Source organism: Equus quagga, chromosome 3, assembly GCF_021613505.1.
Source record: "Equus quagga isolate Etosha38 chromosome 3, UCLA_HA_Equagga_1.0, whole genome shotgun sequence".
NCBI classification, from domain to species: Eukaryota; Metazoa; Chordata; class Mammalia; order Perissodactyla; family Equidae; genus Equus; species Equus quagga.
Window position 1 is genome coordinate 60,542,694 of NC_060269.1, and position 22,027 is coordinate 60,564,720.

The 22,027-nt window shown below is 46.7% G+C and overlaps 1 protein-coding gene across 2 annotated transcripts; it reads right to left on the bottom strand.

The window, feature by feature from the left end:
- Positions 1-267: 267 nt before the first annotated feature.
- NEIL2 (nei like DNA glycosylase 2) lies at positions 268-15,557 on the bottom strand. Of its 2 annotated transcripts, none has more exons than XM_046657349.1 (5): positions 15,440-15,557; positions 13,416-13,555; positions 7,857-8,209; positions 3,293-3,489; positions 268-1,303 (listed from the first exon to the last, which is right to left on the bottom strand). In XM_046657349.1, the coding sequence occupies exons 2-5, from the start codon at positions 13,551-13,553 to the stop codon at positions 990-992; spliced, it is 1,002 nt and encodes a 333-aa protein (XP_046513305.1). In that variant the 5' UTR covers positions 13,554-13,555; positions 15,440-15,557; the 3' UTR covers positions 268-989. The 2 variants fall into 2 exon arrangements, with proteins under 2 accessions (XP_046513305.1, XP_046513304.1); XM_046657348.1 differs by lacking the exon at positions 15,440-15,557 and adding an exon at positions 15,283-15,384.
- Between the last annotated feature and the right edge of the window lie 6,470 nt (positions 15,558-22,027).

Genomic DNA, 22,027 nt, shown 5'->3' on the forward strand with positions numbered 1-22,027 from the left:
GTTTCACTCACACAAATCACTATCTTCTCCATGCCAGAGGCTGGGGCCACAGAACTGAAATCCATGTTTGCTTCACCAGATGTCCTGCCAGCACAGGGCACCAGGGGCAGAAGAGCAGGTGTGTGTTCACCCCACTCCCAGCCCTGTTCCTTTCAAGGGGACCCATTAGGCCAACTCAACAAGTCCAACATGGCCGGCTGGCCACCTTCACAAAGATGCTCAGTTACTTAGTGTAAAAGTCTTTGCTGCCAAATAAAGACAGTAACAGAAAATAACAGAGGGCTTTATTTTTATGTCACTGTCCTGGTTTCTTCCAGTTGTTGCTAATAGCCTGACAGTGTATCTCTACAACCCTTGCTTGATTCCAACATTGTTTAAATTATCAGTCACAAATATATCCCCTTGAAGAGAAAACAAGTAGCTTTTTTCTAAAGCCCACTGGGCACACCAGGAAAGTGGCCAGCTCTCCGGTCGCCCTCTTCCCTCCATCCCTTCTCCTGGTGTCTCCATCCCATGGGAAGAGACCAGGCAGCAGGCTGAATCCAAGCACTGCTCTCATGCTACTGCATCCTTACCCCTGGATCCCTCTAGGGCAATGAAGAAATGTTTCTTAAATGGACGGCCTTAAACAACCAATGTTTCCAAAACAAAACCAAACACCTGCACAGCAATGTTGGGGCACAGCTGTTTTCCACCGGCTTTCAGTTTCATTGCCCCACTGTCCTGGGAGGTTTTTCATGATGATTTTTCTCATCTTCCACAATGGTAGAATTAGACAGGAAAAATTAACCAAACTAAAAAAGAAAAACATCTAGTCCTGCGGAAACTGTCTTAGACATAACTCCAGATAACAGTACTGACAATGCCCTGCCCCACCGTGCCCTCTAATTCCTGTACCCGGTCCCAAGCCCTGCCCATGCCCCTTTCTGGACACTCAGACATCACGGTCCCCAAAAGATGAGGTTTTGTGAAGAAGGTGCCCGAGCGTCTTAGGGGAGCTGGACTTGCTCCGGCTCGCTGGGTGGCAATCTGGGCTGGCACTGTGGGCACCACCAGGTGAGCCTCTGGAAGCCACCTGGAGGCCCAAAGGCCTCCTTCATGACCTGGTGCCCGGCAGGGCACTGCTCCTTCTGGTAGATCTGTGTGTGCTGCTGTTTGCCCTGGAACTTGCCCTGAAGCCAGTCTGCACTGAACTCTACCACATGATCCAGGAGGACCTCAAGTCGTGGAGGACTGAGGAGCGAACCAAGAGAAAGGGGATGGATCCCAGCTCTGTACAAGGCTTCATTCTTAATGATGTTCCCTGGAAGAAAGCAGGGAGAGGACAAGGGAAGAAAAAAAGACACGTCCACAAGTTAATATAGTAAAGCGAAGCTGGTATGATGGCCACACGGGAGTGCCTCAGAAGACCTGGAACCAGCTCTGCCATGTACCAGGGGCTCCTGCACAAGTCACATATTCTCTGAGTCAACTTCCCTGTCTGCAAAGTGGGTTTGCTAACACTTACTTTGAAGGTTGTTGTGAAGATGAAATGGAATGAAATAAAACTCATGCGTGGCCCATGTTACAGCAAAGAGATTATCAAAATGGGCTCTGAACCCTGACTGCCTGGACTTGAATCCGAGCTCAACCAGATCCTAGCTATGTGACCCTGGTAAGTTCCTTAGCTTCTTTAAATGTCAGTCTCCTTATGTGTAAAACGGGGATAGGTTACCTGGTTTTTGTGAGCAGTAAATGAGGATTTTCACACATACACATGCACACACACGCAAATGCTGAGCACAGTGGCTGGTACATAAAAAGTACTCAATAAATATTAGCTGCTATTGTTTGCAATGTCGAGCAGAATGCCTGAAATACAGAAAGTGTTTGAAAGGTATTATTTTATTATTTTTCTACCCTCGCCTCATTCTCTGTGAAGCCAGCCTTGATCCCTCCTTCCAGGATCAACCACTCTCTTCAAAATGTTCCAACACTTTCTTGAACCTCTACCAGGCATTTATCACAATCTATCTCAAGTCACAGTGACCTGAGTCCATGCTTGCTGGGCCACCAGGCAACAGTCTCCCCAAGGAGAGAAGGTGAGCTTGGTAGAGGGCAGCCATTCAGCACGCGTGAAGTGAACATTGAATGAAATTACTGCTCTTTCCAAGAGCTTCATCATCACGCTCCTGGTTGCACATAAAACTTCTTTCTAAAATTCACTGGCGACCACCTGGATTCATGTCGGCTGTACCGTTTACTAACAATCTGTCCTTTGCTTTAGTTTCTTCATCTGAATAAAAGGAAAAGGAATAAATAACTATCTTACGCAATAGCAGTAAGGATGAAATCATGTGCCTGGCATGTTAGACTCATGGAGAAAATGTTGGCTGTTATACTAGTGTTAGTAATAACAACAAGTTAGTAGAGCATTAGCTCTTGCTATATATACCCCAAAGGCACTTCTGGAAGCCTCTTTGCCCCGAGGGTGCAGGGACTCCCACAGTCCTAACATGAAGATGCAAGGCCACTATCTGGTGAGCCACCGAGGCTCCTCCCCATCATGAGGTGAGCTGTGCCTGCAGCAGACAAAATCAGGCCTTGGATATAAGGTGACTCTGCCATCACCAGCTCACCCACCTGCCTCGGCACGTATCACAGGTGCACTTGTTCCCTCTGTGTGGCAATAAGAACGGTAGGTTCTTGTGGTCCAGCTAATTAGCTATTCTAGTTTTCAAATGGCTCAGCTCTTCTCCCCACCTCAAAATGTTCACAGCTTCACTGCTCAGGACATTTGAACAGAGAGAGGGAAGCTGCTTCTTCATTCATGTCTTATAAGATCCCGATGTAGACCTGAGACATCTGTGCTTTGTCCAGCAGGCAGCTCCATCTGCCCAGGAGCGGCCCCCGTTAGCAAATGTCCCTTAGCAAGTGGCACAGCTTTCAGTTCCTGGCAGACATGGGTCCCGCACTTCCTGTGTACCAGGCACTGCGCCAGGCAGTGGAGGATCCAAGGAGAGAGGGGACACGACCCTGCCCTTTGGGAGGTCATGCTCACTGTGGCTGTCAGGCAGACTACAACCGATAAGACAAGTAGGGTGTGAATTCTGAAGGTAGGAGAGAAGCTAGAAATTACCTAATCTAACGTCCTCAGTTTAAAAACATGGGAAATGAAGCTAAAGAGACTAAGTGATCGCCTCGAGACCAGCAGTGAGGGCACCACAGGGGTGGTTCTGTTTTGAGCCTTCCAGTCAAACGACCTGTCTATTAAATCACTCTGTGGGGCTCAACCCTTTCCCATCAGTCATACCTAAGCCTGAGAAGTATCTTTGGTCCAACAATGTATAGCAGACAGGCTGCTCCTGGCCCAGAGCTTCCAGGGCTTGTCCTCGATGGAACTTTTCAGACAAGATGTCAGAGGTGGGTCTGACCACTGGGGAAGAGCTCCAAGACATCTGACAATTATAAAATGCCAGGAAGCCACCACCACCAAAGTGCAGGACCAACCTGGGGAGAAAGAAAAGACTGTAAGTGCATACAACGGCGACTGTATCTAAGTAGAAAATGTACAGGTCACACGCACCTACAGCCCCCACTCCACAGTCAGGATTAACCTACAGAAGCTAAGGTCCCAAAGGAGAAAAGGGATGGCTCTGCCAGGATCATAAAAATCTCAGGGCTAAATGGAGTAATTAAAAGAAAACATACATATCTCTCCATTTGTCTGATCATAGCAGAACATGTTCACTGAAGACAATTTGGGACATATAGAAAAGTCTGAAGTTCAGGAGGTGTGGCTACCTGCATAAAAAGCAGGGCTTGTTAGGAAGGAGGGTAGAGAAATGGATGCTGAAGAGGAACCACTCCCAATCCCAGGCAAGATTTACCAAGCAAGTGTGGGTACTCCCATGGGCTTCCTAAATCCCAAGGACAGAGGAGAAACCTTTGAACTTTGATAAAGAAACAACAGGTAACTTTGTAGGGGAACATAATCAGGCTGGAATTGGACTCCACATCTGAAGGAGAATGATTCATCTATCTGACCTAGGTGGTACTCTTATGTGAAAGTAAAAGGACAAATTTAGAGGAAGAGGGACTTGGAAAGACTATCTGCACAAAGTATCTGAGGTAATTAACTACTCAAGAATAAATACACACCCTGGGAAATTAAATCAGCCAGGATCTCAAGACAGGGGGAGATGAAGAGGACAGGACACAATGAGCAGCACTAGATTTTCTAACGTTTATTGTGAAATCCTAAAAGAATTATGATTATGATGTACAACTGAGAACTGTAATACAATGTCAGGAAAGAGTTCTTGAAACAAAAGATACCTATTAACATGTTTTTAATATTAATTAATTTAATTATATGTGATTAACAAGATAGTATAGTTCATTCATTAACAATCTGGAACTAAAATTCTAAACCCTCTCGGCAAACGCAGGAGATGGGGTGGATACGACAGAAAAGAAGTCGTGAAGCAGAAATCTTTTAAAGGTCTCATCTCAGAGGAATGAAGGACAGTGAGCAAAATACCAGTTTCAATAATAAAGGAGAAGAATTATTAATTTAATGTTATTAAAAATTTGGTAGTTATTAACTCAGAAAAAAAAGAGATATAATTTCAAAATAATATTAATAACAGAGAAAAGATGAATAGCAATACTTCCCAATTAACGGGTAAAAAAAGAAAAGAAACTTGATAAATCCAACAGAAGAAAAGGAAAGCTGCTATAAAATAGCAAATGGAAGAAAATCCAAAGACCACGGTTATCCCAGTTCAAAACAAAGAATTTCAGTTTGAGTTTAAAGAGATACAAACCCAGCTACTCACCGTTTGTAAGGAGCATACCTAAAATAAGTAAGAACACACACCTACAACTAAGGGGAAAAAGACCAATGTGGGAGCCAGCCGAACACAGAGCAGTACTATTAACATCAAGAAAAGCAGAATTTAAGACCACAGGCAAAGAGAGGGTATCTTATTGTTTATTAATGAAGCGGCTATGAACCTCTGAGAAGCAGGGACCTGATGCCAGGGACCCCAGGGCAGCAAAAACAAATGAAACACTTAGAAAGAGGAGAAACCACATAAAACCACAATCACCCAGGGGACTTTAATGCCCCTCTGCCCAAGTTTGGCACCTTAAGTAAACAAAAAGTAGTCAGAATGGCTATTATCAAAAAGACAAGAAATAACAAGTGCTGGAAAGGATGGGGAGAAAAGAGAACCCTCAAGCACAGTTGGTGGGAATGTTAACTGGTGCAGCCACTAGTAAAAACAGTACGGAGGGTTCCCAAAAAAGGAAGAATAGAACTACCATATGATCCAGCTATTCCACCTCTGAGTATTTATTGAAACACAAAAACACTAATTTGAAAAGATATATACACCACTATGTTCATTGCAGCATTATTTATAATAGACAAGAAACAGAAACACTTAAGTCCCATCAACAGATGAACGGATAAAGAAGATGTGGTGTGTGTGTGTCTGTGTGTGTGTGTGTGTATACATATATATAAAATGAACTATTACTCAGCCATAAAAAAGAAGGAAATTTTGCCACTTAACATGGATGGACCTTGAGGGTATTATGCTAAGCAAAATACTCAGACAGAGAAATTTAAATACTGTATGATTTCACTCAGGTGCAAACTAAAAAAAACAAAACAAATGAACAAATAAAATAAAAACAAACTCATAGATACAGAGAACAGATTGGTGGTCACCACAGGGGAAGGGGTTGGGGAGGGAGAAAGAGGCAAAGGGAATCAACTATACGGTGATGGGTGATAACTAGATGGTAGTGGTGGATCACTATGTAGGGTAAGCAATACCGAATCATAAAGCTGTACACCTGAAACTTATACAATTGTTTTAAAAGGTAAAAAAAAAAAAAAATGAGCAAGCACAGAAAGATTTTGAGTTAGCAAAACAATAACCCGTTCTTAACATATACAGAATGTTTTACTTTTAACGAACAGAGTACCTTCATTTATGTACATAAAATATAACCACAGATCAATGCTGTGTTTGGCCGGCTGCAAATCTTAATAGATGCCAAAAGTCAAAAATCTACAGGCTGACATCCTGAACATAATCCAATAAAAAATTACAACAAAACAAAACAATGGCCCGAACACTCAAGCATTTGGAAAATTAAGAAATATTTTTCCACATAGATAAAGTATATAAAACTAATATCATTTGTGTGAAAGACCAACAAAGTAGATAAAACTCTAGCAAACCTAATTAAGAAAAAAAGGGGGGGGGGGCCAGGCGCGTGGCGTAGCAGTTAAGTTTGGTGTGCTCTGCTTCAGCAGCTTGGTTTTGGATCCCGGGGAATGGACCTACACCACTCGCCATCTGTGCTGTGACAGTGACCCACATACAAAGTGGAGGAAGACTGACACAGATGTTAGCTCAGGGCTAATCTTCCTCAAGCTAAAAAAAGAAAAGAGGAGGATTCGCAATGGATGTTAGCTCAGAGCTAAGTTTCCTCACCAAAAAAAGAAACTAAAAAAAAAAAGAAAAAGACAAAAGGGATACGGGGACAAAGCAAAATATAAAATATGAAGAATCAGAAAGGAGACATAACATGACAAGAAGAGATTAAAAAATAAGTGCATGATACGTGTAAAAATAAACATGAAAACCTGGGGTGAGCTTTGTTACTGGAAGAGCACTTCCGTTCCCCTGGCTGGTGACTAACTCAGGAACCAGGGCAAGAGCCGGCTTCGGGCCCTGGGAGGTTTGCTGGGAGCTCTGAGGAAGCTCCCCTTGCTCACCCAAACTTCTAGAACGACTCTCTCCCTCTTCTCTCGTGTGGACATGAGGCCGGGAACTGCGAGAGCCCCTTGCTGCTGGTCTAAGGACAAAACCAACACGCGGGAAAGTGCGAGGACTTGAAAGTCACAAGGACGTGAAGCCAGAAGCGGGGAACTGAGGCAACACCAAAGCTCACCCTCCCTGTGAGCTTCCCATCACGTGAGCCAAAAATCTCCTCACCACGTAAGCCAGTCTGAGTAATTGTTACAGTCCAAAGCATCTGACTGGCCCTACATCATACCATAAATGAAGACTACAGTTCTGAACATTAAAAATATATATAATTATGAGATTTTAGAGAAGAGAAAAGTAGTGTGACTTTTGGGTAGAAGGGGCCTTGTTTAGCAAGAGGAGAAAACTTAAGAGCTACTCAGGAAAATACTGACCACTGACACAAAAAAATTAAAAACCCTGAATACCAAAACGCACAAACACTGACTCGAAACAACACTGACACCACGTATCACAAAGGTTAACACATAATATCCAAAAGCCCCGACAAATTGATAAGAAGTACACGAACAACTCAGTGCCCGTGAGAATTCAGGCAGGCGAGCACTCTGGCAAGGCCACACGATGTTCATTCTCTCTGACCAGGAGTGACTCCTCTAGGAATCTACACTGAGGAAATAATCCTGAACATGGATACCGTTTTACGCACCAAGATATTCTTCTCAACATTGAGATTAAAACCCGGGACAACACTGTCCCTAAATTCAGAGCGTACTAGTCAAGCCACACAACGCGCTTCAGAGACCTTCCCCACTCAAGGGCCATGTTTGTTGGGAAAGTTGTCCCTTCTCTGGGCTGCCCCAGGATGTCACCATCCCTCTCTGGGTGCACACACAGTCTACTTTCTACTATAGGCAGAGGGAGAAGTACCGTCTCTCTCCTCGGAAGCAGGCTACTGGGGAGGAGGTTGGATGTCCCCCGAGTGCCCGCAGAGCCCAGCCCAGGCCCGCCCGGCACGGTGGGGGCTGTGTAGAACCCTGAGGAGCCTCAGACCACAGCCCTCGGTCTGCTCACCCACGCCATTACCTTGGAACCGGGTCCCTCCAGTCTCCCCTCTTGTTTGCTTTCTTCGCTCTGGAGAACTCATTCACCCAAATGCTGCCAAACAAACCAAAGCGGACCTGCAGCCACCTCTCAGCTCCTCCTGCAGGGCCGTCTCCCCCCAAACACTCCGAAGCATCCTCTCCACCGGGGACAACAAGCTCCCAGGACTGGGAGGGCTGGTCAGTGTTCTGGCTGTTGGGCCCCAAGGCCTGCTTTTGGTCCCCAGCCTCTTCCTTTCTCTCTCCTTTTTGTAGAGACTCTGGGAGTGGGTTGTTGCCAGAGGATCCGATTTCTTCATCTGGATCAAATCTAAGGAATAATTTCTTTCCGTGGACCTAGAAAAAAATGAACATGGTCTAAGCCTTTGGTGTAGACTTGTTTGTGTCTCCCCAAAATTCATATGTTGAAAACCTAACTGGCAATGTGATGGTATCTGGAGGTGGGGCCTCTGGGAGGTGATTAGCTTATGAGGGTAGAGCCCTCATGAATGGGATTAGTGCCCTTATAAAAGAGACCCCAGAGAGCTCCCTCACCCCTTTCTGCCATGTGAGGACACAGCGGGAAGATGGCCATCTATGACGCAGGAAGTGAGCTCTCATCAGATACTGCATCTGCCAGCACCCTGATCTTGGACTTCCAGCCTCCGGAACTGTGAGAAATAAATTTCAGTTCTTCATAAGCCACCCAGTCTGTGGTACTCTGTTATAGGAATCCAAATGGACTAAGAGAGCCTTACAGACTCAGAAAGGGGAAGACAGAAGAGGTGCTTACAGACATTTATCCTAATGCAATTTCTCCCTTCTTGCCTCTTCCATGAAGCTTTCCCAAGTTGACTATTTTGGACTTGCCTTTTGCTCTTTGCTCCAGTGGTGTGGGCAGTTAGCATATGGTTTTCAATGTGATTGCAAGCTAATGGAATAACTAGATTAGCAATGAAATAGATCCATGCTAGACAGCACAGCCACCTAGAACACCTGAGGAGAAATGCTCCCAGTTTTTTCATGGATTAGCTAAGTAATAAGTACAAACTGTCATTCGTATATTAGAAATAATTATAACACACACATACGGGCCACACACAAATTGACAGCAGCTAAAGACAACACATTGTAAAATTTGGTACCCCTCACCACCCCCCTGAAATTAGATTTGACAGAAGTAAGGGCCACAAGAGAACTCAATAAAAAAAACTACAATCAATAAAAATTGAATACTGACACAAAAATTGATCAATGAATCAAACCAACACCATTTCCTTTCCATGTATAAGGAAAAGAATTCACTTCATCCCAATGAAAATTATTTCAGTAAAAGAAAATGAGAATAGGGGATGGCCCCGTGGCCGAGTGGTTAAGTTCGCGTGCTCCGCTGCAGGCGGTCCAGTGTTTCGTTGGTTCGAATCCTGGGCGCGGACATGGCACTGCTCATCAAACCACGCTGAGGCAGCGTCCCACATGCCACAACCAGAAGGACCCACAACTAAGAATATACAACTATGTACCAGGGGGCTTTGGAGAGAAAAAGGAAAAAAATAAAATTAAAAAAAAAAAAAAGAAAATGAGAATAGAAAATGTGTGTATAAGAATATTCCAGCTGCTTTGTATTCCATTTTCATATTGCTAGCTCTAGCATGTAATATGTATGTGGCCAGATCCTGGGATGGGCCTGTTGTACACGACCTGAAATTCACAGAGACTTTTAAAGAGTTAAAACCAAAATATCTGGAGCCAGCCATGATGGCCCGGCAGTTAAAGTTCGGCATGCTCCACTTTGATGGCCTGGGTTCGCTTCTTGGTCATGGAACCACACGATCCATCTGTCACTTGCCATGCTGTGGTGGCAGCTCACACAGAAGAACTAGAACAACTTACAACTAGGATATGCAACCATGCACTGGGGTTTTGGGGAGGGGAGAAAAAAAAAAAGAGGAAGACCAGTAATAGATGCTGGTTCAGGGCAAACCTTTCCCTGAAAAAAAATAAATAAAAATCTGGCACTAATAATGGAAATGCCTGTGCTACTTTTTTGACCACCAAAGGTACAAACTTAAAGATCACAGTTCTGATATGATCAATTTGTCAATTAGTATAAAATTACAACTGCAGCAGACTTTTGAAATCCTCTCCCCAAAAGAGGGCATTACCTTTCTAAATAATTCCAGAATAAGTTATCTGCAAATCTGAGCACAGCTGTTTGCTGGCACATATTAGAAATGGTTTAACGGAGCTACTAACAAAAAACTGAGCAAGGAATTAAGTGGGCATAATAGAATTTGTTCCAGAAAACACTTTCTCGATGGAAATTCACCAACACTGGTATAATGTGGATGAAAGTATTTGTCAAATGCCCCTCAGGGTCAAAACATTTACCTGGTCGAAAATCCCTAGGTCAGGATTTCCTTGTACGTTGTCCAACTTCGGCAATTTCTACTGTCCCTCTTTTAAATTCCTGTGACACTGCAGTTACTTCAATTAACTGATGGTTAACTGAGCTCATACTGTGTGCCAGGCAGTGTGCTAGGCTCTGAGGGCACACAGAGGAGTAAGTCTCCACTCCTTCCTTCTAGGAACTCGGTACTTAAAGGGAAGGAAGTTCTGACACATGCTACAACACGATGAACCTTCAAAACATTATGCTGGATGAAAGAAGCCAGTCACAAAAAAACACACATTCCATGATTGCATGCACGTGAAATATCCAAAAGAAGGGAAATTTACAGAGACAGAAAATAGATTAGTGGGTGCTTATGGCTGGGAATGGAGGGTTGGGGCGAAATGGGGAGTGACTGCTAATGGGCACAAGGTTTCTTTTTGGGCTGATGAAAATGTTCTAAAATTGATTGTGGTGATGGCTGTACAACTCTCTATGAAGATACTAAAAGTCACTGAATTACACACTTAAAAGGGTGAACTGTATGTTATGTAAATTACATCTCAATCAAGCTTTTAAGTATTTTTTAAAAACTGGAAGATTGAGTAAAAGTCTAAATATGTAGTGCGGTTTGATCCCTAGATCTCCCACCCCACCCAAACTAGGATGGGACAGAAACATTAACAGCCATGCGAGGACTCATTTATCTCCCACGCATCTGTTTTCAGGCAACGCCTGGAGTGTGTGCTCTGCGAAACGAGAGGATAAAACGGAAGAGAAGATGCTACGGACCATGTGTAGACAGACTGCTGCCTGTCTCCCAGTATCCCTCTCTTCTCTCCTCCCTACTAACAAATCTACTGATTGATGGGGACCTCAGTACACTCGCTAAAAATCTCCCAGCCTCCCTTACAGATGGGGTGGCCAGTGAGATGTACACAGGAGTGGTCAAATGTGGTTTCCAGAAATGCTCTTTAAAATGCTTACAGGTCTGTTCTGTCCTTTCCTCCTTCCTTCCTCTTTCTTCCTGCCTAGAATGCAGATGTAATGGTTAGAATCCCAGCTGCCATGTTACCATCATGAGGATGAGGGCCACACCCAGGGAGGGGAGAACAGGAGAAGCTTTGTCCCCAGTGATCTCATGTCATTCCCATACCACCCTGGACCACCTCCTCTGGATTTCGCATTACATGAAGAGGAAAGAAAAAAATCCTGACTTGTGTAAGCCACTCTTCTAAGTCTGTTATGAGTAATTAAATACTGATACAGCAACTAGATAGCTGACAAGGACAGTGAAGAGACATACCAGAAAAACAGCTGGCACAGAGTGGAGCCAGTATTTTCCCTGCCTCATTAACCAACCTTGCTCATTCTATCTCCATTTTCCTCTCTGTAACTGCTTCTCAAACCTGAAATGCCCTTTCCTCTCATTTTGGTCCATCTAAATCCTCCAGCCTTCAAGGTCCAACTCAAGTCCCACCTCCTTTATGACATCTTATCCTCCAGGCCCCAAGGACACCATCTCTTCATGTCAAGGCCCTCAGCTGAGGCTTAACCGTATGCTCGCCTCCTCCCTATTTATTGTTACCTAACAGTTTCGCCTATGGAGACATATGTCTTACCTTCCAAATTCAATTCTCAGTTCCTCAGGGGAGAAGACTGACCGACAGAAGCACAGAGAAGGGATCCCACTTACTACCCTCTACTACTACATGCCAGGTAGTCCCCAAGGCCACCTCCTTCAGGCTTCCTTGGCCTCCTCACATCACAGACTGCTGCCTTGGTTTACTGGGAAAGCAGCTTCCAGTTCCATCTCAAGGCTCCCTTCCCACACACTCATCTGTCCACTCAGCCATTCAGTAAATATTCTCCGAGATGGCTCTGGGACGGGCACCATGCTAAGTACTGGGGATCCAGAGACGAAGGGATATAATCCTGCCCTGCGAACCTTACAGGACAGACTGGACAAACAGTCCCAATGCTCTTGTGGGAAGAACATGGACTTGGAGGTCAGGAGGCCTGGCCCTAGTCTCCGTCCCTTGCTAGCTATGTCAACTCGGGCTAAGTGCTCCCCTCTCTGAGCCCCTGTCTCCAAACACAGAAAATACAAGTGAATGTCTAGAAGACCTCTCCCAGTTCTAACCAGGAATGGTTTTACGGCCCATGGGGAGTGTGTGTCTGCGTGGTAGGTAGTTTATCCCATTTCACAACTGCAGAAACCAGAGCTAAGTCATTACGTAACTCGCCTAGGAGCACACAGCTGAGCAGCAGCAGAGCTCATTTATTTTTTCTACAGCCAATTACTATATGCTTCTAAGCACTCTAAGTGCCTAAGCACTCAGCTAGGCGCTCGGGATACCGTATTAATGAGGACATAGCCTCTGCCCTGTTTATCTGTCTCCTCCACTCAGCAGGCAGCGCAAACTCAGCAATGCGGGTCCAACAGGAGGAAGCAGTACAGGGGGTCCTGGAAGCACAAAGAAGTCTCTCTCCCCCGACCTAGAGCAGGCAGGGCAGGCTTCTCAGAGAATGTGATGGCAAGGCTGAATCCAGAACAAAGACTAGGAATTACCACGATAACATGAGGGACAAGAATGGGGTCAGAGTCGGGAGGAAAACGAAGACCTGCCCAAGCAGGGGAGCAGACTGTCAAAATCAGGGGCAAGAAGGACTGTTAGAGGAGCTCCAGATAGTTCAATATGATTGGAAGAGAGAGTAAGAAGCAGGCTAGAGAGGGAGGCACGAGTCAGTCCACAAGGTACCCTGTGCCTCCCTTGAAGGAATTCTGACTTATGCTCAGGGCAAAGGTGAGTCGGGTGGAACCTAGATCAGAAGGCTTGGCTCTTTCCTTACCTCCGTGCTGGCCCCGTGGGATTAAACATGATTCCCAACCAAAGGTGCACATCAGAGTCAGCTGGAGTGATCAGAATCTCTAGCTCATGCATGTATATTTTTTACAGTCCCACAGGTCACTGTGATGCTCACTTCTGGCTGAGAAACGTCGGATGGAAAGAGGAGAAGCTGCGTGGAGTCCGAGTGTGGGTGCCTTGGGTTCAAGGAAATGATGCATGAAAAGTCTGGAGATAAATTCTAGGGGAGGCACAGCTGCTGATGAAGCCAGGACACCTGTGTGACATATCAGACAAGCCCAGCCTAAGAGGATGAACTCACCTGGGTGTCCTGGAGCCACAGGGACTGAAAGCTGGCAGGGTTTAGCTTCTTACTGCTGCCACCTGTTCTGACCACCTGCTGCCCCACAAAGGGGGAGACCAAATGGTGAAACTTCCTCACAGATGGCCCTTCTGGCATCCCTGCAGGCAGAAATGGGGGAAAGAGGCCACTGACTTAGCTAGTTTTTTTCTAGCAGTTCTAATGGGTGCCAAGCTCCAAGCTTTCAAGCAGCTACTTTTTGCCACCAACTTTAAGAGTATCTATGGCCAAAAAGGGAGTGTGGCTGGGGAGGGCGGTCAGACCAAAGAGAAGGACCAGCTGTGGCAGGGCACAGGCCAGCTTCCCAAGAATGGTTTCCCTTTCCAGCCCTTCTCATCTTTCTTCAGGCAGCAAACACTTATTAAGCACCAACAGTGTGCTCAGCATCATCTCATGGGCGCCCTCCGCTCTGATCCTGTGGCAGCTTGAACAGGAGCTGGACTTTGTTATTTTTTGCCTGTACTGTGGGCCCCTAACTCATCTCCACACTTTCTCTGTCCTCTCCTTTCTGCCCCTCAAAACCAATCCTCCCAACCCACTGCTGCTGATTTATTTGCCCCTTCAGGGGAGAGATGGTCACAGAAGAGAAGGCTGTAAGGGACACAAGGACATATGTGGATCCAGCTCTTCCAGGACCACGCCCTAGTAGAGGCACGGTGGATGTGATGACAATGCAGAGCTCAGAATCAGGACAAGTGCAGGCATGGGGTCATGTCGGTTCAGAGCAGGGAGAGTCCACATCCCACTTAACTACAAATAATTGTCCGCGGTAACTGAGGAACAAGTGGGGTTCCATTTTAACCCTCAGGTAGGGTTATCTGTGACCCCCATCTCTCCCTGCTCCAAATCATCCAAGTTCGCTGATAACTTGTGCATAAGGCGTCCAGGTGTCTGAGTCTGAGTGGTCTGCATCCAGCCTGTCAGACACAGAAGTGCCCCCCACCCTTACCCAGGGGACACTACTTAACCACCTCCTCCTCACCTGCACAAGTTTCTATAAGTTATGATGAAAACCCAAAGAACTAAGGAGGTACCTGGCATGGTGGGAGCTACTGTATTTCAACAATTCTAAAAAAACATTTTAAAATCTCTGAAATGGGGATGCCTCTTACAATCCATGCTTTCGCCTAGTTTAATTGGCAGCACATTCACGGACGTGTATTTTAAATTTGATGCTACTTAGAGTCACTAGAATGTAGAACTATTTCCCCTAATCAAACCTTCAAGACACTCAAGAGGCTATCCTGACAAAACTGCGGGGCCGCAAGGAGGCTTGCCATTCCGCAGCCGACCTTAACCTCAACCAGCTCTCCGTGCCCTGGTCATCTCCAACAGAGGAAGCTTCTGGAAAGCCTCCCTCTGAAGCGCACTTAGTCCTTAAAAATCTCTCGACACCCGGGCATGTTTCTTTTAGGTATATTTACGGAGCTGGAAAACTGAGCAGCAAGTTGCCGCTACCATCGCCTTAAAAGATTAGAACCAGAAGGGACAGAGATTTGGTGGACAAACCATGCCCACCTTCAAGTCCCCTCCCTCAAGCTGTTCACCGCGGAGAGGCTGGGTAATGGCTCGCTATCGGACCACGCTGAAAGCAGGAGAGGAGAGGGGCGTCACCTGCGTCCTCTTTTCTAAAGTCAATCATTCATTCCCGGAGGGAGAGTTTAAAACGGCTGCTTTTCCCAACTCTCTTGGGGGTCAGGGGGGAGAGAGGTGGACCCAGAGACGAGGCTGGAGGGCCCCGCAGCGGGGAAATGCACGGAGGCACAGTGGCAAACAAACAAATTCGGCCCGGGGCGCGGGCTCCATCAGGGACGCTTGTAAAACGTACGATAACTCAGGTTCCAGGTCGCGAACAGGGTGAGGACGCCGCGCGCAGGCCGCCGTACGGCCGGGGAAAGCCCTGCCTTTAGGATGGAGGGCCCGCCGGCCCGCTCCCCCAGCTCCCCGCCGCGCAGGCCACGGGGAGCGCGGCCGGCAGAACTCACCGGCTCCGGGCCCGCGGCCCCTCGGCTCGGCCCAGCAAGGCCCAGCGCCGGCGAGGGCGGGGACGAGTCGGCGGCCGCGGAGGTCGGTCCGCGGGTCGGGGTGGGAGGCAAGGGGCGTGGCGCCAGGCTCCTCCCTCGGGGTGAGCGCAGGAGGCGGGGCTCTGTCCTGGAGCGGGCGGGGCGAGCGCGCGGCTCCTCCCCTAAGGGGGCCGCTGGAGGCTGGGAGGCGGCCGAGGGTCGGGGTCGAGCGCGGGGGTGGGAGGCGGGCGGAGAAAGACCGAGACGGAGCCGGTGGTGGAAGGAAGCCAGCCGCCCTTGGAAAGTGGATTGTCTTACGGAGACAGACGGTTATAGAGAAAAGTTGCTGAATAGGAGCGCTTTGGGAGTTTCAGGCAGAGGCGAGCTTTTGAGCTGATTTGACTCGGCTTCCAAGCCCAGCGAGGTAATTGTGAAAAAGAAACAGGTTGTCAGGAAATTCTCATGAAACTTTTGAGGCGGGGGGAATCTTTCGCTTTATGTTATTTAAATATTATTATTTGAATTTTTACCATAAACAAATTTTCCTTTAAAAGTAATATTTGTATATTAAATTATCTCAAAGAATAAAAGAGAGAAAATAGTAGACTATTTCAAAATAAGTATGTTCCTTTTTTAGCTCTCCAAAGAGGATGAGGAGCTGACACTTTCCAAGAAGTCAGCAGGGAAGTTCAGAAGTGCAGGAGCAGGTATTCCAGAAACTGTCCCGGATGGCAGGCACCCTGGACCATAGCTGAGTCCTTGGGAGGACTTGGCCCGCACGGGGAGGCAGGCCCAGTCCCTCCTCGGGTTGTGTCCTGCTGATGGAGAGGGAGCCCGACAGGTGGCCTTCTGAAGGGGCTAGGGCAGGAAGTGAGGAGAGGAAGGCGGGGAAGGCCTGGGGTGCTGGTACCCACGGTCCTCAGCACACAGGAACCCTAGAGACAGAGGTGAGATTTGAGGACATGGAGTTTCCAAGAGGGATCCCCCGAGAGCCTTCTGGTCTCCCTCTTTCTCTATCTGGCCTCCTCTGGAGAACATCCCCATCACAGGATGTCCCCTGCTGTAGGATCGGGCACACCCCACCAGTAGCTGCTGGAGCCCCCAACTCCCCATTCTGTAGACCCTGGCTGAGCTGGGAAGGACGGCAGAGCCATAATCCCTGCCTCACCTCTTGGAATGAATGCCTGGTGCCTAAGAGGACTCTGCTGAGGCCAAAGGGGTATACAGTTGAGAAACCAGATGACTCTGTTGTCATTTATAATAGTAGCTGTTTGTTGAGCACATACTGTGTGCAAGATACCAGTTCTAAGCTCTTTACATATGTTGCCTCATTATTAGCCATGGGAGACAAGGAAGTCACAATATCTAAATCTATTCATGTGTTAAGTGGGATATCTATGTCATGGTGTTACTATGGAAATATAAAGCAGGGCTTCTCAAACTGTAATGTGCATATGAGTCACCTGTGAATCTTGTTTAAATGCAGACTCTCACTCAGGTTTGTAGCAGAGCCCAAGATTTTGCCTTTCCAACAAGCTCCCAGGTATGCTGCTGCTGCTAGTCCTAGTCCAGGGACTGTACTTGGAGCAGCAAGGACTTAGAGCACAGCGCTTGGCAGTTGGGAGGCACTCATTAAATATTCTTTGGATGAATGATTAAGTGAGATATCAGATACAAAACACTCATACACTGTAAAGTGCGATGCAAGTGTATGCAATCATTCTAAGACAATACGGCTAGGGAATCTGCCTGGAAAAGGGCAAGCTCCTAGAAGAGAAATGTAGAATAGCAGTGAAGAACCCTCTTCCTGCATCTGGCAACGTGGGTCCAGATCCTACCACTCAGCAGGCAGAGCTTGGGCAAGTGATTTAACCTTTCCGTACCTCAGTTTCTTCAGCTGTAAAATGGAGTGAAATGCCTCCCTCACTGGACTACTGTGGGATTTACTGAGATGATTCACTTAAGCCTCTTAGCACTGGGCCTGGCATATAGTAACAGCTCAATACATTTTAGTTATTATTTGCCTCCTGAATTGGAGGCAACCCCAAAGCCCACAGGAGTCCGGACCTCAGCACTTATGGGGGTCAGTGCCCAGCTTTCTAAGGGCCAAGGAGCCAATTCCTCCCTTTTCCTTTGTGCCCCTGATTTCTCCGACAGGGTTAAAGTTTTAATGAACGTGAAAATCGATTAAAATACAACCACCTCAAAGACAGCAAGAAAGGAAGTGAAGGAGACAAGCAGTAGGATCCGGTGAGGAATCAAATTGCCAATGGAAGCATGTGGGGATTCTGACCACACTGAGGAGGTTTCCCATGTTCCTGGAGGCACCTAGGGAGCAACAAGGGCTGAGAGTGAGGCTCCTGGAGCTGTTCTGGTTGCCCCTCTTTTGGGCATGTAATTGTGGACAATAAGCCCTATCCCTCGGTTGGTTCTGGTCCTTTTTTCATCATGTCTAAATTGGGAGAATTTGGAACCAAGGATTCTCCCCAGTTTCTAGAAAGATGATGAGAGACTTCATCTTGGAGTGGGACCCAGACCCAGGCTGTGGGGGTTTCCAGCTTTTAGGTTTCCACTTGTTAGGAGAGGCAGGGGTGGGGTGTAAAAGCCCAGATTCTGGAGTCAAATAATAGGTGTGGTTTGAATCCTGATTTTGCACGTACTAGTCCTGTGACCTTCAGTGAATTTCTTAAAATCCATGGGCTGTATCTTCTTCGTGTGCAAAACATGGTTGGGAGGATGTATCAATGTTTTATGTGGCTATGTAAAGCCACGCACAGCGTTTGATGTGCAGTAGCGCTCCATTAGTAGTAGGTACTTAACTTCAGCAGAATTTCTGGACTGATTGAAGTTGAGATTGCTTGGAAATCGAGCTGTTCCATTCTGGAGGCCACAAGGGAGAGAACATTGGTGCCCCCACATGGTGAGCACGTTAACTGCAAGGACAGCTCCTTCACGCCCATCTCAGGGGCTCCCTAGTGAGGCTAGGTGCTGCTCTTCCTCACGCCAGCTCTGTGGCCTTGGGCAAGTTCCCTTGATGATGGTGGGACAAGAGGACTTGGACCAAATGATCTGTGAGACCTCTTATGATCTGTAAGTGACTCAGGCAGGATCTCCCAATCCTTTGGAGAAAAAGCTGTCCTTTTTCCTAGGGGGGTTCAGTTTTCTTTCCGTTCCTTTAGACTCTCCCCAGGCCAGTTATTGGAAACCTTTGCAATGCTAACTTCCCCAAATCCTCAGCAGCTGTGTCCTGTAACCCCATTGTACTCCCATAGACCCCAGACCTATACCCTCCTGTAAGGAAAGGGCTACCAGGAATTCCTCAGCCCTGTCCTTGTGTGAAAAACTAGGTTTTAGGCTGCAGGACGTCCCAGGTACCTAGAGAAGCTCCAGGGGCCTTGACAGCTGCCCTGGGACTGTTCGACTGCTTGACTTCGTAGCAAAACGGGAAGATTTACTCTGGGCCCGAATTGTCCAACCACGTGCCAGGACATCCTAGACAGAGCTGACCTGGTCAGTTTAACCACCACAGCCTTGCAGCGTGGACTAAACCAGAGGCTGAACGCAGGAGTTCTTAACCTGGGGTTTAAGGAGAAGTTTCCAGAGTTCGTAAAACCCCTAAAATGGTGAATGGTATGCAAAATCTCAGGCAGTGTGTCCCTGTCTGGGAAAGTGGGCATGGCTTTTGTTACATTTTCAGAGAGGTCTGTGACCTCAAAAGTTAAAAAACCACTGCTCCAAATTGCAGAAATGACTTTGAGTGTTCTCTGTGCAGGACCCTGCGGGAAACCTCGGAGGTGTGTTCCAGTTTGATAACCCGTGGGCGCTCTCACCTCTCATCAATGCGGCTGGGTAGTGAGGGGAGACACCAAGCTCATTTGATGGATTGAAGAAAACACACCTGAACTAAGGCATAGCATGCTTTCGTCTTCAGTGTGGCAGCCATCGAAGACTGAAGATGTCTTCCATCACTTCTGCTTCCCTCACTGGGATTAGCTTCCAGAACCTATAGACCATTCAATACCTCTCCACTGAGGGCAAATTTCTATTCTTTGAAGAAGCATTTAGAATCAAGACTGGTGACAAAAATTGGTCAGGTGATGTAATTCTGTTTGGGGCCCCAAACTAAATGTGGCTAAGAAGCAATAAGCCCGGTTCTCTTAGGGTGATATGATCGGGTCCTGAATACTATCTAAAGGGAGTTCCAATATGTTTGTGCAATGGCTGCAACATTGGAGTAAGTAGTTTCCAAGGTGGCTGCTGTGAGAGACAGTGCTCATCTGGATGGATAGCTTCTGAAACATTTTTAAACCTCATTACTTGGGTCAAAACAAAAGTACTGTTTTCCACTTGGAGAACATCAATCTGGAGTCTTCAGAAGGAGCATTTTTTCAAATCTTGGGGCCCTGAAGTTTCATCTGTACCAAGAAGAGTGTGTAAGACCCAGAGAGAGGTGAGCCACGTTCCTCCAGTTTGTGATTTCAGAGCTGCTGGCCCACAGTCCTGGATGCTAGATCTCATTCAGTGTGACTCCAGGAAATAATTTCTTTATATCTTTTCCTGACCATCCTCACAGCATGACAGAGTACCAAAAATGAAAGGGGACTTCTGCTCCTCGTATGATACAGATATCACAAGGATAATTTCAGATTATTTGAGCAATCATGACTGCTTAGAACTCAAAGGGCCCTTAAAGATCCCCTAGTCCAAAACATTTTACTGATGAAGACGCTGAGGTGAACTGTCCAAAGTCACACATCTAGATGATGGCCAAACCTGGACTAGAATTCTGAGACCTCAGAATCCCCTGTTTTGGGCTCTTTCTGGTGGACTCCTCCATTTTTTGAGGAAGCACAGGTGGATACGGATACAGAATGCATTCCAGGAAGTATGACAGCAGGCCCCTCCTGGAGCCCCCAGGACCCAGAGATCCACCCAATAGGAACCCACAAGTCATTTTTAAATAGTCAAAAAGCCCCAACATCACCATCCATCTAATAGCCATACCAAGACTGCAAAGCAAACTGAATCGACTGTCTTGGCCTCAGACAGAAACTCAATCAGCTTTGTCTATCAACTATCTGGTACTTGTTATCAGAGATTAGCAGTCATGGTTTTTTGTTCTTTTTAAAATTGAGGTGTAATTTACATGTGTTTTTTTTTTTTGATCTATGAGAAATCAGGAAAAGCCCAAATAATTATGTAGATAAAACAGTTTGAAAACATGAGAACTGTGGCAGGGGTGGGTGGGGTAAACGGGACCTGGCTGTGGTGAGGCTGGAAGCCACCTTAAGGAACGCTGCACCATGAGCTACTGTAACCACGTCAGAGAGTCGGGGAAGACAGGTTGACGTCCTGAAAGTGTTTATGCCTGGGGCAGTCTTTGAACAACACAGTGAAAAGCACATTAAATGGCATCACCCATCGCTTTGTTCAGCAGAGGCCTGGGCCTATTTAGGATTCTGTTATTTGAGTGTTTTCTCATCACATCTTTCCCCCATCCCAGCTCAAAAGTCTCAGATAATCAAAGACTCTAGAAATAATGGTTATTTTCAATGTTTTATTTTCTTGAGTTCTAAACGACAAGGACAGAGGAGGAATGATAAATCTAAGGTTTTTACATCTCTAATTCCAACCCATTTCATTTGAGCAAATCCATCTTAAAGTAGAGGCAGCACAAGAGACGAGGGTATCTTCTTTGTAAGAGGGGTCTAGTAGTATTGTCTACGGGTATTGTTTACTAGTATTGAGCTGCTTCTGAATTAACTCCTTGCAATCAGAGTCACTGATTAGGAAACTGCAACTGCCCAGTGATTAGAATTTCAGGTGCACCAAGTTAAAAACCTCTTATAAACCCAGTGCAGGGTCACACGATTGTTTCTCAGGTGAAGGGGCCACCACAGCTCCGGACAGAAGGCAACCATTGGAGAGCAGGGAGGGGATGGAGTGTATGTGAGGGGAGTGTGACGAGGGGTTTCATTTGTCACTCTCTGAGTCTGTCTGAAGACCTCCCCACATAGGGCCTACAACCACTTCTACAGCCCGGGCCTAAGAGCAGGTGCCTCACAGGCTTTTTCTGATTCCTCTGTTCTTGTTAACACAGGGCACAGCTGTGTGGTCCCCACTCTCTGTAAAACTAAAACCACCATCTCCCAAGGCTTCAGCCAGAAGAGTGAGCTAACAATGCACAGACCAAAAGAAAACTGGACTTGGAAAAACTAGGTCTGTTTTAATGTCTTGTCCACTTGGATTATTTAGTTCTCCTTGGCACTGAATATTTTGCAAATGCCACTGCCACAGCTACTGGAGGGGAGATAAAAATCACGCCAGAGCCAGAGTGGTCCAGAACAGCAGCACTCCCCAGAAGGCTCCGGAGCAGAGGCCTCAGGAACTGAAATGAAGGCAACAGTGTCCAGGGGCAGAGAGACCTCGGGAGCACAGATTCCCGGATTCCACTCCCCAGGCTAAGCCTTGAAGCTTTGAGACTGGTCCTTGGTTAAGGGATGAGACATTATTCGCGTTGTGATAGGATGGCATTTTTGTGTTCTAGCTTCACACAAGGCAAGGATGCAA